Below are 16673 nucleotides of genomic sequence, written 5' to 3' on the forward strand. Positions count from 1 at the left end.
ATGGGGGAGTGGGGCGCAGGAGCTGCGGCCACCTCCTGGCCAGCCCTCACCAGCAGCATGTGGGCCAGCTGGACGAGGTCGGCCAGGGGTAGGTTGGTCGGGACCAGGGCAGTGAGGTCAGGCATTTGAGGGGGTTCACTGCGGGTGGTGGGGTCAGAGGGCAGACTGGGGAGTGGGGGGATGTTGGAAGGGGGGAGGCCAAGCAGGGGACAGGGGAGGTCGGGGGGTGGGGTGGGTGAGAAATGGACGGACAGGGGAGTGGGGGCAGGAGGGGCAGCTTCATGAGTGGGTGGTGATGGGGCTGCGGTCAGGGCCCAGCGGCCAGCCACGGCCTGAATCAGGGTGTTGAGGTTGGCCGCCACCCAGTCCCAGGCCTGTCACTCCATGTCCAGCCACTCCCCCAGCATGCTGGAAAGGTGCTGCAGTGTGTACAGCCTCCCCCGTGTCCTCCTCTCCACCCAGGTGGTAGGCCCGGCGGTGGGCCCACACAGGGACAGTGCGGGGTCCAGGTAGCTCCCCCTCACCCTTGGTGGTGGAGCTGCTCTGGCCGCTGGCTACAGGAGCTGTGGCGACAAGAGGGAGAGTGCGGGGGGGCATGAGTCCCAAGCACTGAACCTTGTGCCCTCACCGCTGGGTGTCCTGTGTTGCCCATGTCCCGAGGTTCCTTGTGTGGGTGCCAAGGGCACGGGCTGCCCCACGCTACCCTCCTTAGTCCCTCCACAGCCAGTGGGCCTGTGGTGCTGAGCACCGAGTGACGGCCCCCTGTCTGGGCCAAGGAAAGGAGGCTGTCTGGAGTCCACAGGCCCTGGGGTGGTGGGCCTGCAGCAACTCTGGGCGGGACCAGATGCCCCCTCCCCAGTCCCAGGGTGACTGGTGTGCAGGCCACCTACCTGTGGGTCCCTCCAGGAAGTTGGGCAAGGTACGGGTAGATGGGGCCCGGCTGGATGGCCAGGATGGGATGTCGATGATGAGGGCCCTCTCGCTTGAGCCCTCATCATTGCTGGTGGTGTCCAGCCTCCGTGGGTGCGTGATGTGGGTCTGGGACGGTCCTCCCCTTGTGACCCCATCTTGGGCTCCTACTCCTACGCCAGGACCGTCGTGTCCAGCAGCATGGCTGGGGGTCCTGCCTCCTTGGGCCCAAGGAGGCAGCCCAGCTCTTTATAGTAAGGGCAGCTGGTGGGCGCTGCCCCTGACCACCCAGCCATGTCCCAGGCCCTGCAGTATGCCTGGTGCAGCTCCTTCACCTTGGACCTCACCTGGTCCAGGGTGCGGGTGGGGTGACCTCAGCCAGTGAGGCCCGTGGTGAGGTGCTGGAACACCACCGCATTCCTGCGCCGGACCCCTGTCTGCTGCAGGACCTCCTCGTTTGCTCAGAGGGCGAGGAGGTCCCGCACCTCAGCATCAGTCCAGGAGGGGGCCCTGCACTTGGGGGGATGGCTCCCCTCCTGGGAGGGCTCCCCGATTTCTTTGGGGGGCCCCTGGATGGGCGGGGGTCAGAGGCACTGGCCATGGTGCCGAGGAGGGTGTTCGGCTGGCCAGCGCGTCATTGCAGGGAGCTGGCTGTGCAGCAGTGTGGGCTCCCTGCTGCCTACACGCTCTCAGCTTCTAGTCTGAGGGCTTCTGGGAGCCTGCATGCTGAAACATGGACAGACACGGGAGCCACAGAGCTCCGCTTGTGCTGCGAGCGGCGCCACCACCTGCCAGCTGATTGCGGCCATGGAGGACTGCCTCTTTCGAAAGAGCGGGCTGTGGAGCATCTACACTTGCTCTCTTTCAAAATCATCTTTCGAAGGAGGGCGCTCTTCCCATCCAAGGAAGGGAGGGCTGACTTTGAAGGAATGGGGGAGTTCTTCCGAAGTTAATTTTGAAACAGCGCCATGGGTGTAGACGCTGCGCGGGTTCTTTCGAAAGAACTCGGTCTTCCAATCTGGATTTCAAATGTACTTGCTAGTGTAGATGCACCCAGAGAGATGCCACAAGAAGTACATTAGGTTCTGAGGCATGAGAATAAGTACTTTACTCTAGAAGGTATCAAATCATAAGGATCCATCCTGAATTTCCATGTACACAATATATTTTTCCCTGGGATCTTCTGTGGGAAGCTGCATCTACATGGTCCCTCCCTTTCAAAAGCAGCATGCAAATGTGGATGATGGGAAATGCAAATGAGGTGCAGATTTAAATATCTCACACCTCATTTGCATATTCCCACATGATCTCGCTTCCAGAAGAGCCATTTTTGGAAGCCAAAGAAGCTGCGTGGACCAGGTTCCTTCCTTCAAAAGGAAACCTGCCTTTCAAAAGCAGCCTTCCTTCTAATTTTTTTCAGGAAGTAGGGTCCTTTCGATGGGGGGTGGTTCCTTTTGAAGGAACTCCATCCACATGGCTGCTTTGGCTTCCAGAAATGGCTCTTTTGGAAGCCAGAACATGTGAGAATATGCAAATGAGGTGTGGGATATTTAAATCTGCTCATTTGCATTTCTGATCGGCAGCATTTGCATGCCACTTCTGAAAGGGAGGGGCCATGTACATGCAGCTTAAGAGGAGAAATACTAGAGTTATGCTGATATTGGGGGTGGGGGGAAACCCACTCAAAGTACATGACATTTTGTGCACCACAGCTGCCAAGATGCACTTAGCTGCACATGACACAATGGGCGTCATGTGCCGAATCAAGGCTAATTAGGCACTTTGCATAAAACTCACCAACTAAGAGAGAATCTCATGGTAGAAAAGGAAGGAACTGACTATTTCAACAGCAGCTTGGGAGAACTTTACCAACCCAGCAGTCATTTCTCTAACTACAGCCTACATATTGGTAAGGCTCTTTCAGGCCTGCCAGCTGGGGGAGAAGTGGAGGCAGGGAAGAGGCAGCTGGCAATTCAAAGGGGCTAGGGTCTCTCAGCAGCTGCCACTGCTACTGCAGCAGTGGTGACAGCCACAGCCCCAGGCCCACTCTGGTCAGTTGTGAGGGCTGGGGGTGAAGGGCACACTGCACTCTGGGTGGTACAGAAAGCTGGATGCTCCAGCTATACCCTTTCTGCCTAAGGCCCCCACTTCCAGGAGTGGGGACTCTCCCACCCCTCAACACACACCTTGCCCAGGGGCCTGTAAAGGCTGTTCCCCCCCCCGCCCCGCCCCCAATAACCTTACTACTTTATGTGCCAAAATTCAGAAAATAAATTAGTCATGAAAAGAGAATTATCGGGGCTAATATTCATTGGTTCATCTATGGCAGTAGATCCCAGCAGACCTATTTTCTGAGGTCGTAGACTGAAGTATGCCTACTACTACTATTTTCTAAGCATTAACCCCAATGTGTAACCCTGTAGGCTGGACAGAGGAAAGCAGGTATAAGCAGTGAGATGCTCCTTGTATTCTGTCCACAACATCATAACAACGAATAGCTGGAAGAAAGAATGCTTACTTTACTATGGTGATGACAGCGTTATCTTGTGTTTCTTCAAAGTATAACTATTCTTAAGAGTACCTTGCCATATCTGCAGACTCTCATGATTTCGACGTAGGGCAGCTGAATCTTTTATTACCCTCTTCTCTTTAGAACTGACAGATCCTGGGTTTTGTTGCCTTGCCAACTCAGTGAAGTACAGGTTCAGTCCAATTCTTACCTCTACCAAGTTAGAACAATTACTGGCAAAAACCTGAAGGGAGTTAATGCAAATCAACAGAGATAAAAAGAGGTTAGGCTACCTTTGAAGAGTATTTCCTACAGTTCAATGAAAGTACACTACCACCAACAGTCTCACTTTAAAAAAAAAACAGGTGAAATTTGAACTCCTATTTATCTAAAATCTTTAAGGACCACCTACAGAGTTTTGCTTTGCTTTTGATTGCTTTACTGATTCATTGGTTAAAGGTATTGCCGCAAATTTAGCCACACTGATATGCAATTTCTAGATTTCTGAACTGAAATATTGAACAAAACTGCCATTTTCAGATAGGTACACCAGAGTATCATATACAAACAGTGCAACTTTGCGGACAAAGGGCAGCTTTTTCAGGTTCTGCAACTTAATCAAAAAGGTTCTGAGTAGATTCCATTTAAGAATAAGGATACTTGGATACTTTTAATGTGTAACAGAATAGTCTGAGAGACGAAATAAATCACTAGCTGAAATTAATCTTGTCACGCATTGCAAAAAGGTCATCCCATACCACACACCCAGCAGCCTTTTCTTTATCCATGAACAATTTTTTTTTCTTCTAGGCAGGCTTTTCACTTACAGTAAATCAGCAGAACTCGGGGGACCTTTACTGATTTACACCAGCTGAGCATATGGCCCTCAAGGTTTACCCTTTTGCTGCAGTGCACAAGATCTGGGCATGTGCTTGTTGATCTGTCACACATAAAGATGAATGTGAATGAATGATGCCAAGACCCATGGTGTCTGGCAAGACCTTCACCAGTATATTGCTGTTCGGGTTAATTTGCAAAATGGCTTTACCATCCTCTGTTGCTTGTTCTTTTTCAGTACTTGCCTCTTGACAAGCATTGGAAGTCTGCCTTGTCCTGAAAAATGCTGAAACATCTAGGCTACAGTTACACACCTATCTGTTGAGAGAAGTCAGTGTTGAGAGAGCTTTGCTGACAAAACTTCTGTCAACAGATTGCGTGTATACAGACAAGTAAATCGGAAGAGCACGCCGCTCTGTCGATAGAGTAGCCAAACTGTCTAGCTACTCTCTTGACAAAACAGGCACTTGGAAGCACAGCAGGGAGGGCTGCCCATGGTGGACACCCTCTTTACCAACAGAGGCCCCCTGGGGGGTATTTACACAGCTCTTTTGGCGACAGCAGCGTAATGCCTCAAAACTTTGAGGCAGAACACTGCCGGCAAAAGTGCTGGATTTAGTCAAACTGTTGATAAAACTCATTTTGTGTATAAACACTCCCCAAGTTTTGTTGACAAAATTCTCTAATGGAACCATAGCCCTAGAGAATACAATGAGAAAAGATCTCTGAAGATTTTATAAAATGTGCCATTAAGACCAGTGGAGTGTAGATAATCCTGTCAGTTTCCATATTATCTACTCACATTTCATCTTTGAACTGGAATTTGTGTTCTTCTGTAATTTGTTTGATGCCTAGTTTTCTTTTGAAAAGAAATTAAACACCATGATTGTGCTATATTAGAATTTCCTATTGGGGAACCGTGTCAGAGAGGTAGCCGTGTTAGCCTGTATTTTCACAAAATAAAAGAAAGCAGTCCCGTAGCACCTTAAAGACAATTATTTATTTATTTTCAGACAATATTTTTTATCCGGTGATGAGCTTTTGTGGGAAAGACATACTTAAAAATCCAAGACAAGGTTATCATAACCACTTCCCTTTTTTGTTATAATCATTGATACTGAGTTAGAAGTAAGGAACAATCTGGCTAACAGGTGCTTACCTCTATTAACACATTCAAAGAAGAGTGGTTGAACATAGGAGCTGAATTTTAGTTGGTAGTAAGTACTTTAAATGAATTAAGGTCTCTTAAATATCTGTTTCCAAGTCAGGTTGTCAAAGACTGAGGTTGTAGAGGCTTTAATTTCTTTTCCAATAATAACTACTCTGTCAAATAGGATTTTTTAGATCTTATAATGTATTTCACTACCGTGCCTTTAAAAGCATGCCTTTAGGGCATCCCAGAAATGTCTAGGGAAGACTTTAATAATGTCATTTAGTTCAAAACATTGTCAAGAAGCTACTATAGCATTTGGGGAAATATTTTAAAAAGAATGAGGTGGATTTGGACAAGTGTTATCTAACTTTAACTCTATGGATGTAATGTTAGACTGTTGATAAAAATACTTTGGTTTTAGAGTGTATTAAGATTCATTGCACTTTTTATTTATTTTATATATGTATTATGGAAAAGTTTAATAACATCTACCTTATTAAAATACAGCTGATATTACCATGTCTGATCCTAAACTTCTTATTCAGGTAACATAGCCAATCACATCTTTGCCAAAGTAAGATCTGTAGGACTGGACATTCAGTTCAGTGCTGAGCTGACCCAGACTAATGACTGCTTAGGAAAGAAGAATCTGAATGGCTTCACAAGCTAAGCCTAGTTTTAGAAGCAGGATCTTTATAAAATGTTAATGGGGGTTGTTTTCATCTAGGGCAGAGTAAGTTGAGGTAGACCTGAAGGGAGAGGGGTAAAGGTTTTCATTTCACCAGACCATCTGCAGCTCTTATGGGTCCTACTTCTGTTGTGTATGTGAATTATGCTATTAAAAAAAAGGAGAATGATCTACACTCCCTGATATTTGTATTTATGGATCTTTAGGGAGCATTGTTACAATTCCTTTGTCTCCTCCAATTTGACATACATAAAAGCAGCATGATGTTTAGTTGTTTTTTCCTTGTAAGAGACATTGTGAGAGTCCACACATTTCACACAAAATTTAGTTTAATATTTACTTCATTTTTATAATTGCGCCTACACCTTGCTCCATGTTATGTAAACAACGTTAAACATGTTTAATCACTATATAAAAACAGATCATTAAAAAAAATTGACCAGGGCCCCATATTGCCAAAAGTGGCTAGTGATTTGGCTGGCTCCACTGCTTGGGTGCCCAGCCTGAGACATCTTGAAGGGTCCGATTTGCTGATTCACTGATGTCTCAAGGTGCACACAGGCAGCACAAACGCACACACAAAATGAAGGCATTCTAAACTCCGGTAATTTTATTTTTGAAACATAAGGGCCAGGCTCTAATTAACTCATACATCTAACTGAGCCCATCCACATCCCTCCACCAACCATAGCAAATCTGAAAGAAAGGCAATTCTTGCAACATCATAAAACCCTTCTGTGAACTGACAGTTCCCCATGATCCTTGGGACATACCCGGGAATGAGGAAAAACTGCACCAGAGACATTTCTAGGTGACCTGCTACCAGGCCTCTCCCTAGGCGAGATACTGGTCCTGGCACAGCCCTCCCTGTCTCTTGCTGCCCCTGCTCTGCCCTTACTCAACCTTTTCCCCAAGCTCCCTCCCATGATAAGTGCTGCGAGCTGGTAGTGTGGAACACAGTAGGCTGCAGCTGGGTTGTTCCACTTCCCACCATTGCCACTGAGTGCAGTGGTGGAATAATCCCTGGGTCACCCTGCTAATTAGCCAAGATAACCTTGGCCCCACATTTCCATGTCTGCCTGAAATATGAGCCCCTGCTACTCACACCCACACCCAACGCACGCTGCCCAGGTGCTCTCTCCAAACCATCTTATGGACAGGACAGCTCTTCCAGCTACTCAGAGGATGCCCAGATTCTCAGGCCCACTACTCTCTTCCTGCCACCTCAGATAGCTCAAAAGGGGTAGAGTCTGGCTGTTAAGTTCCTAGTGGAAGATATCCCTAATCTAAGGCAGCCCAAAGTACGAATAAACGCCCCCGTGCAGAGAAAATGCAGAGGTTGAAGAGAGGCACAGCTTTGCAGCCAGAGTGCAATCCTCTCATTAAATTCACCAGACTACAGCACCTCAGGGGCTCTTACCACATAGGGACTACTCTAATTATGCTAGGTGGCTCTGGTGGCTGGGTCAGAGAATCAGGGAGCCATAATGTGCTCACTGACAGATTCCCACTGCATGTGCTCAACAGAAACCAAGCACAGCAGAGAACCTGGCCCTGGGTGTTGTTACAGATTTTGTTTTACCAATAGTAATATTGCTGACTCAGCCATAAACCACAGAAGTGGAAGAGGATTTCTCTCTCATGGGCTCTGCTTCTTTCTTGCTGAGCATTCAGAGGCTGGAATAGTGTTCTTCTTGTTCAAGGATGCTGCCATGGCAAGTTTCAATCTTGTCTCCCTTGGGTTCCATGCCTATGGTATCAGTCAGAGAGATGAGAAGGACAAGGATTTTCAGTGGTCTGATGAAATCCAGCTCTCTTGTCTCTCACCTAGATTGTGTCAGTGCTGCTGCACACATGGGCCAGTATGTACAGGGGAAGCTGGGGCATGGATCAGCACTAGCTGCCTGAACCTCAATCCACATATGGTGGAAATGAAGCTTCTCGGTAAGATGACACGACAAGAAATTATAGCGTATTGCCTTCTGAGGCGCGTGCTCACTATTTGTAACTTTTTCACTATTTGGGAGTTGTACTGTACGGGGGCTCTAGTTACTGCTGGGAGCTTATTTATTTTGCTTGAAGACTTTGCTATCATAATCCCTGCCTGTCACCTCAAAAACGGGTTGCTATAACATGTTCCAGGTGAAGTTACATTTTCAGCCAGATGGAACCTAGAGTGTTAATTACTTCAATCTACCTGATTACTTGGAGGGGGCGGTCTTCTCCCATGGCATACTGCTACCAGGCTGGAGCCTCTTAAGGGAGGGAGCGATCAGTGATGTATTCTCCAGGATTGGCCTTCAAGCCTTGGACTCTTCCTCCTCTTCTCCCCTTCCCCACCTTACCATGAGACAGCCCCAATGTTTGTCTTTCAGGGCATATCTACTAAATGTGATTTTGGGGGACGGGAGGGGGAAGGCTAGCTGGGAACAGACTTTGTCAAAGAGGAGAATTCTGATTTGCTAGGGAATGCTGTTGGGTGAGCTACTATGTTTTAAAAGCAGCAAGTTCAACTTGACTGACATTTTTACAGCTATATCAAAGCCACACAGAAACAGGCCCATGTTAGAAATCTGAATGCAGGAAGGATCTAGGTTTAAATTTCTATTTCTGCAAGATTGCCTCACCTAGGGCAGTCACCATGTCTCTGTGCCTTAGTTCTCCTCTAAAACAGGGATAAATATTTTCCTTCTCCCTTCTTGTCTATGCAGTATTTGGTTTGTAAGAGGGAGATAATCTCTCAGTAAGTATTCAGAGAGGGTCTAGCACAATGGAGCATGCATCTCAGTTAGTTCCTCTAGGCACTACTGTCACAATAAATAGTCAGGAATGCTTTGCCTCAAGCTTCTTGGTATTTATGGGTCTGATCGTGACAGCAAAATCCTTTTCAATTAATCTTTCACACCTCCACCCAATGGCCAATTGCAATCCCAAGACCTCTTCCCCCATACCACCAGCCAAGAATACAAGCCAAGTACTGACAGTCAGTACTTTCAGACAGTCCAGAAAGGGACTCTTACTCTGTCCCAATGCCCCGACATGCAAGGAAGGAAACAGACAGTTCTAGAAAGTATGTTTTACATTCATTGTCTGTGCCTGTGGACAAGTATGCCAGCATGTGTCTGCTCCCATGAGGAAACGTGGCACAGTTGTCATATAGTACAGCATCTCCCACTGTGACTTATGCTCTTTTAGCATTAGCGGGAAGCTCAAGGGTTACATGTGAAGTCAAAATATTCCCTTCTTGGAAATTAGTATGTGGGTTCAATTGCTTTGAAAAGGTTTCAAAATTTAATCAGATTATAACAAGAATTAAAATCTGAGAGCCTAACACTGTCACCGAGAGCAAAATTGTTCCTTAGAACACTAAAAATCCATTTGCTAGTTTTCATTATTTCTGTTAACAAAAAGGTAGGTGACTGTATATACAGAATGGTAAGACTTATTCAAAGACAGCCTGATTCACTTAAAAAAGAACAAGCATAAAGGGTTTCATCCAACAAACAAAAACCCTCAAAAACAGTATTCCTTTAATAAATAATGTATTTTATTGCATATGGCTATTAAGGAGAGCATCCATGATCAATACATACTAAATACAATACACTACTCTAGTTCCATTTATTCTCGTCTCCAGCAGCATCACATTTATCCTTATATACAGCGTGTACATTGGAAGACACAGCAAGATAAGTTAAGTCTCTTGTCATATCACAATAGCAAGAAATATATTTAACATCTTGATATCCAGAAACAATACGTACCCAAAAAGAAAACACTGCTTAATAACTATAGAGGTTATATAGCAAAAAATATTTTAAATTTAAGGTAAGTCAGGCAAAATGTACAAAGACCCCATATACATTGTGAAGTTTTAGCAAACATAACATTTATACATTTTGGTTCCATTCTGTAAACTAAATCAAGAATGTAAATATTGCATATGCCTTTTGTGAAATATACAGGATAGAGGAGAACTGAGTACATCAAGTTTGTTTGTTTTTTTCCTGTAAGTTACTGTATGACTATTAACCATTTGTTATAGTGGCATGATTTTACAATTGGTATGGAGAGATTCTTCAAAGTAGAAGTTAAAACATTGCATTCAGCAGGTACCACATTCAGTGCTATTGTTGGGGTGAGGGGGGATTTCATATAGCAAATGTCCACATTTGTATTTGTTTCAGTTCCAGAACTGAACAAGTACTGCCTTAGAACATTTTAGAAACATTTAATGATTTTAAAAATAAACATAAGCACATTTAAATAGATCTTTAGACCAATATTGTACAGCCTATGCATTGCTGTGTTGCAAGATCCCAGGAAGTTACACAGAAAAAAAATACACCCTGCGTTGCTGGGTGGAAAAAGGGGTTAGTTTACATTCATCTTTGTCTTGTAATACAATCCTGTGTTCTAAAAAGTTCAGCATGTAAGCAGGAAGACTTTGCATTGCCGTTATATTTGTAAGACATTGACTCTTGTCTTCCTTAAAAAAAAAAAAAAAGAAAGTGATAATGCATTCCTTTTAGAGTGATGTATAGGTGGTTCACTTATCACAGATAAATATAAAAAAAGAAATGCACACAACTCAAATGATTTAGTGTAATACTTATAGGGAAACAATTTTATATGAAGTCTTCATTAAATATATCAAAGGAGCAACAAGGTGACAGAACATTCTGCTAGCCTGGTGCAAGAACTGTTGGTGACATCGGAGATAATAGCCACCACCACACATCACTATTTTCAGAATTCTGAAAATATTGTTTTATTAAAAAGGGCATTCTTGTAAAGAATTCTGGATAAGTGACTGCAACTTTTACTCTTCCCTTTAATAATGTCTTTAGCTGGAATGCTACTCTTCTGGTAAGGAGCAAATATAGGATTTTCTGGGTGGCAAAGTAATATATTAGACTTAACATTTCAATCTGCCCAATACTTATCAACCTTGAATTCCTAGCATGCCTGTGTGGCTTTTTGGTTATGAGAAATGCAGCTAACATCAGGGTTTATTGACAAATATGAGCTTGTAAATAGCAGAAAAGGCTTTTGCAATCAGAAGTACCTACATAAACACCTACTTAGAGAGGCTTAAACAAGTGTGTCAAAGGTAAAAAAAAAAAAGAGATCACCCCCAATGTAGTTTGATTATTTTAACTTCCATTGGTTCAGTTACACATTTTATAACTATTTGGAATCTTTTGTCAAAAGTCTGATCCACAAAGTTTCATTTCACTTTAGACTTTTTCAGTGCCCACGCTGGGCTTTGTCCAATAAGTAAATATTGCAGCTAGTGATTTAAAACCAACTAGCAGCTGTATACTTCTGAAAGTTAAAGTAAGGCCAAAGACTGTTCTTGAGACACTCAGCACAGAGATAAAGGTAGTCCTGTTGCACACCAACAATACAAATCCAGCTTTACTTTGAACTGAGGTAGTACTGTGGTAGGCTTGAACTTACGCCAGTAAATACCAAATTTTACTGCTTTTGCAGAATCCCTTAATATGCTGAAGAATAAATACAGTGTGTCTTTGCAGAAAAAGACGATGAAGGCATTGGCCATACGCTAGAGAGGCCGGTCAAAAAGTTACAAATTCGTGAAGAACATCTTGAATAAACTCCGTCAAAACAGCAGCACAATGATACTGTAGATGTCAGTGACAGGAAATGAGTGAGGCAGGTTACTCTCCCTTCCTTGCTGATCTGTTGTCCAACATGGTCCATAACGGTTTTGAAAATTAAGTAGCTGTTCGGACCAACAAAAATAAAGTAAATAATAAGCAGCTTCAGAATTAAAAAAAAAAAAAAAAAAAAAAAGCCAAGCAGCTTCTTTCAAGTTGTTGCTTGAGGTCATGGTGAGAAAAATTGACTCCTTCACTCTGTGGAGGGGAAAAAAAAAAGTCAATAAATACTGTTACACAAATCAAATTGCTGATTTAAAAATCATAGAGAGATTGTTTTACCTTTTCACCAGGCTTTAATGACAACAAAAGCATCATCTACAGGAGAAATACCTGTAAAATATGCTTGCGTATCTCACATGGCATTATACAGAGGAAGAGGGAAAAAGAGCATTTTCTAACCTAGGGATTTTTTATTTTCATGACTGCCAATGATAACTATTCAAACCAGAAAACATGTAATTTAGGGAAGAAACTGGGAGAGGAAACAGCAAACTTCCCCCTCACAACATGCACACATTTATACACTCCTTCTGAACAGCACTGGTTGGCTTTAATAGCTAGGTGGAAGGTTCCAGAACAATGGTGTCCGATAGGAATTCAAAGATCGCCACACTTGTGGTTGTCATCTTTCTACATTTGCCACATTATATCATACAAAACTTTATAGAGGCAGGCAAACCTCTCTCTCCCGATCTAAATAAATGCCATCCCCTTCCCCAGAGCCAGGCACCTCCAGCCCTCTCTTCTAATTCAATGCCAATGACTCACCAGAGCCGCTGGGGCCACCACGTGCCTCTCCCACCAAGCGGTGAGGCACGTGCACAACCTTCATGCAGCTCTCAGGAGGAGCCACATTTAAAGGCTCCAAGAGCTGCGGTTTGGCCACCGCCTGTATTCACCACAATGCAGTGTCCTATTCACCACATGTGGCGAGTGGAGAATATATTAAACACCCCTGTTCTAGAAAATATATAGAAACAAGAGTTTTCAGTCTAGTTGGAAGTTCATTACCAGTGGAGTCTACTTCCAGACATGGAAAAACAAGACCATCCTGACACGGTTTTGTACAAAGGGCAAGCCTTCTGAAAAGACGAACACATAATGACTATAATCATTGGAATTATTTCAGTTTCTAAAGTTATTTACTGTACCTGATGAAGACCTAAAACCCTATAACTGGAAATTGACCAAAACAAAAAATATTATCCCCTCCATTATCTTTCATAGAATGAATGGCTGTTGCTTCAAAATCTGCCTCAAAAAGGACAAAAAAAAAAAAAAATCATATTTTATTTTATACTGCTTTAAAGAATTCAGGTTCTTTTACTAATAACAAAAATATATCCCATTCACATACATGCCTTAACTCACAACTTTAAAGGTAGTTATTTTGGCTTTAAAAAACCTTGCTTAGTGTGTCACTTTTTAAATATAAAGAGTTCTTACCTTGACCTTGTAAATTCTATATACAAACAAAATAAAGTATGCATCATACAGCATCAGACAGTATAAATGCAAAATTGTGTTCATATTAGATACTCCTTATGTGTTTAGTTTAATTTATCTTTGCAGCAATACTTAGTTTTAAAAGTTCAAAGGAATCTGTACCTTGAAGGTGAACCGTAAAATTTTTGCAAAAATACCAGGAAAAAACAACTGTACAGGTGTTCAGAAATGCAGCCCTGGATCCAGCAGTCTCCAGGCAAAAATCCAACATGTAGTTATTAACTTATACATAAAAAATTAATGTAGTACCGTATACAAAGCAAATACAGTCACGTCTCAAAGTACACGAACCCAGAGTACGCGACCCTACTCTTACACGGCTAACCCCGATTCCTACAGTAAACCCTGGAAATGTGCAATTTCCAGTTGTGCCTAACTCACTCCCCACCCCGCCCCCTTGGCTAAACCCTGCCAGCTCCATACAGCCCTGGCTCAGCTGCCCCCCTCCCCTGCCTCAGCTCCGCTCATCAGCGGCACATAGCTCCGGCTTACCATCCACCCCCGCCTATGGCTCTAGCTCACCACCCCTCAAGCATGACTCTGGGTCAACCTCCCCAGCCCTAGTTCAACCCTCCTGCCAACTCACCACCCGTGCACGGTGCCAGCTCATCCCCCCATGCAGCCCCAGTTCACCATCCGAGCAGGGCTCTGGCTCACCCCCCACACCTCAGCCAGCTCTGGCCCTCTGCAGCTCTACCCACCCCAGGCTTAACCCCTGCCATCCGCCCCCCACGGCCTCCACCCACCGCCAGGCTTAACTACCCCTCCCCGATCCCAGGGCTTACCTTTCTACTGCTTCCCCCGACTGCAGAACATGTGTTCAGCTGGGGGAAAAAGCCAGACCCCAACTTATGAGAAATCCGGGTTACACAAGGGTACGTGGAACAGAGCCCTCGCATAACTCAGGGGTCTGTTGTACATAACAAGTTATACATGAAACCTGGGACATACCTTTGTTAATACAGTATGTATAAAATTGATTTTCTCTGTATTTATTCCCGATTAATTAAAACACCACAATCTACATAGATAGGAAAGACATCCCTGGACTTTTGTAGTATTTTTGTATATAATGGGAGGTAAACACCTGTACTTCGTGTATAGATGTATATAATCTGCTTTAGGCAGATTATTTCAGAACTGTCTGAGTTTTCTTGCTGCTTCCAGACACAAAATGCTGATCTAATCTAATACAGCAACTACCATTAAGAACTAGAAGCAGCTCTGGTCTAGATTTCACACAATTTGAAAAAAAAAAATTGTTCTTCCAATTATTTTGTATGTTAGGAACCATTTGTAAGACCACAAATTTAATTCACTTGCATTAAGGAATAACATAAGGCAAAAGGTGAGTAAGCAGTTCATCTTACTGCCCTGTTACGGACATTTACAAAGAAGTGTATTTAGAAATCTGACCTATAAGAAACGGTACTTGTACAAAAAACTGAAGTGCTTTCAGGCTCTGATTCAACAAGACACTTAACTGTGTGTGACTAATGTTTCAACTCATGTGCTTAAAGTTGCACATATACTTAATAAATATGTTTAAGGCCCTACCAAATTAATGGCCTTGAAAAATGTGATAGACTGTGATATCTAGTCTCTTCTGTGAAGTCTGGTCTTTTGTGAGCATTACCCTACGTTACACAAGATTTGGGCGGGTGCCCCTAAAGGGAGTTGCAGGGAGGTTACAGGGTTTATTTTGGTGGTGGCATTGCTACCCTGGTTTCTGCATGGCCTTCTGAGCTCAGTGGCCAGACAGCAGCAGCTGTTGGCCAGGTATCCAGCTCTGAAGGCAGCACCCTGATAGCAGTAGCATAGAATTAAAAGCTCGCAGTACTGCAATCACTAGAAAACTACTGCAGCTTCGAAATTCTTATGATGCCCCTCACCACCACCCCCACCTCCCAACACTTAAATTTTAGATTAAAGTAGCTGAAATTATGAAATTTACAATTTTTAAAAATCATGTGACCATGAAATTGGCCAAAATAAATGATGAACTTCGTAGGGCCCTAACATATGTTTTTCAACTGGGGTCTTAAGACCTGATTCAAAACTCAATAACGTCAGTGAAATAAATGTTTTCCAACAACATTAATAAACTTCCAATCAAGCTTTTAATGAGGAAAGGAAAAATAATCACTGCTACATGTGATGCCAACAGATCCACAAACTGCTTGTGGAAGAGTCACAGGAAGTTTTTTTACCTGCTTACCTGAAATAAAGATGCCAGGTCCTGTCATGTGCTATTTGTTTCACTTTGGCCATGAACATCCCGTATGTAATCACAGGTTCCAATTCACCAGCACTTAACTATGTTCTTAACTTCAACATGTACAGAATTTCATAGACTGCAATGAACTTTATATATTTTAAGCATGTTTAAGTACTCTGCTTACTTTGGGCCAAAATTTGCAAAAAAAAACACCACACAGGACAGGTTCCTGCCTGCTCCCAGAAAATGTTCAAACACCTTAATTACAGCATCGTAGAAAAGGTCTTCCATAAAGACACAGCAAGAGGGGTTGCATGTTTTCCAGAGGGGGAAAAAGTATAAATCAGTGACAATAAACCAAATCAGGGCATGCATGTGGTGAAAAACCATGCACCAGATCTGTGTGTGTCTACACACGTATTAAACAAATAAAATCTGAAGCATATAACAACTGATAAAGCCTATATCCAAGGCCACACAAAAAACTTTCAAAATACAAAACCCAATTATTTCTACTGTCTGTATATGAATTGATTATTCCAAATGGCTTGGGAACACATTAAGAAGATATCCACAACTACCAAAGGTAAAACTCATTTAAAATTACATTAATGTTTCTCTCAAGTGCACAAAGCAATATACACACCTACATAAGATTAGGGAAAAAACAAATTCGGTATTGTGACTTATCAAGGTTCATACATACTGAAATATAATGGTTTGCCAATCAAAGCATTAAATCTGCTTATTCAGTTGCAGTCAGTAAGCAGCAAATAAGTGTGCACTAGGTCTTAATTCCTAAAAATGAATATAATTCTTATTTTCTGGTATGCATACAAATTACAATTAGTGATGTGGTTCAACATGTAAATGACCAGAATTGCATTTTTAATACGCCCATTTACTTGAAAGGCAGTGTGAGCTAGTGAAAAGGACTGTGGACTGGGATTTAGAACACCTGGGCTCTATTACCAGCTCTGCCACTGGCCTCCTGTCTGACCTTCCACATCTCACTTCACTCCCTCTGCCTTTAATTCTCCACCTGTCTTGTCAGCTAGGTTGCGAACACACTAACTTTTCTTTCATAAGTAGTCCCACTGACATCACTGGAATCCCCCATGATAGTAAAAGTTAAGCATGTGTGCTAGTAGGATCCAAGCCAAAGA

General features: G+C 43.4%; 1 protein-coding gene across 2 annotated transcripts in view; it reads right to left on the minus strand.

Annotated features, from left to right (window-relative positions):
• Window positions 1-9627: 9627 nt before the first annotated feature.
• IRS2 (insulin receptor substrate 2) overlaps window positions 9628-16673 on the minus strand; it is a 32297-nt gene continuing 25251 nt past the window's right edge. For both annotated transcript variants that reach the window (XM_074990033.1, XM_074990043.1), the window contains exon 2: window positions 9628-11978. In XM_074990033.1, the coding sequence (XP_074846134.1) occupies window position 11978 (1 nt within the window). In that variant the 3' untranslated portion in view covers window positions 9628-11977. The remainder of the gene's footprint in view (window positions 11979-16673) is intronic.

This window comes from Carettochelys insculpta, chromosome 1, assembly GCF_033958435.1.
Source record: "Carettochelys insculpta isolate YL-2023 chromosome 1, ASM3395843v1, whole genome shotgun sequence".
NCBI classification, from domain to species: Eukaryota; Metazoa; Chordata; order Testudines; family Carettochelyidae; genus Carettochelys; species Carettochelys insculpta.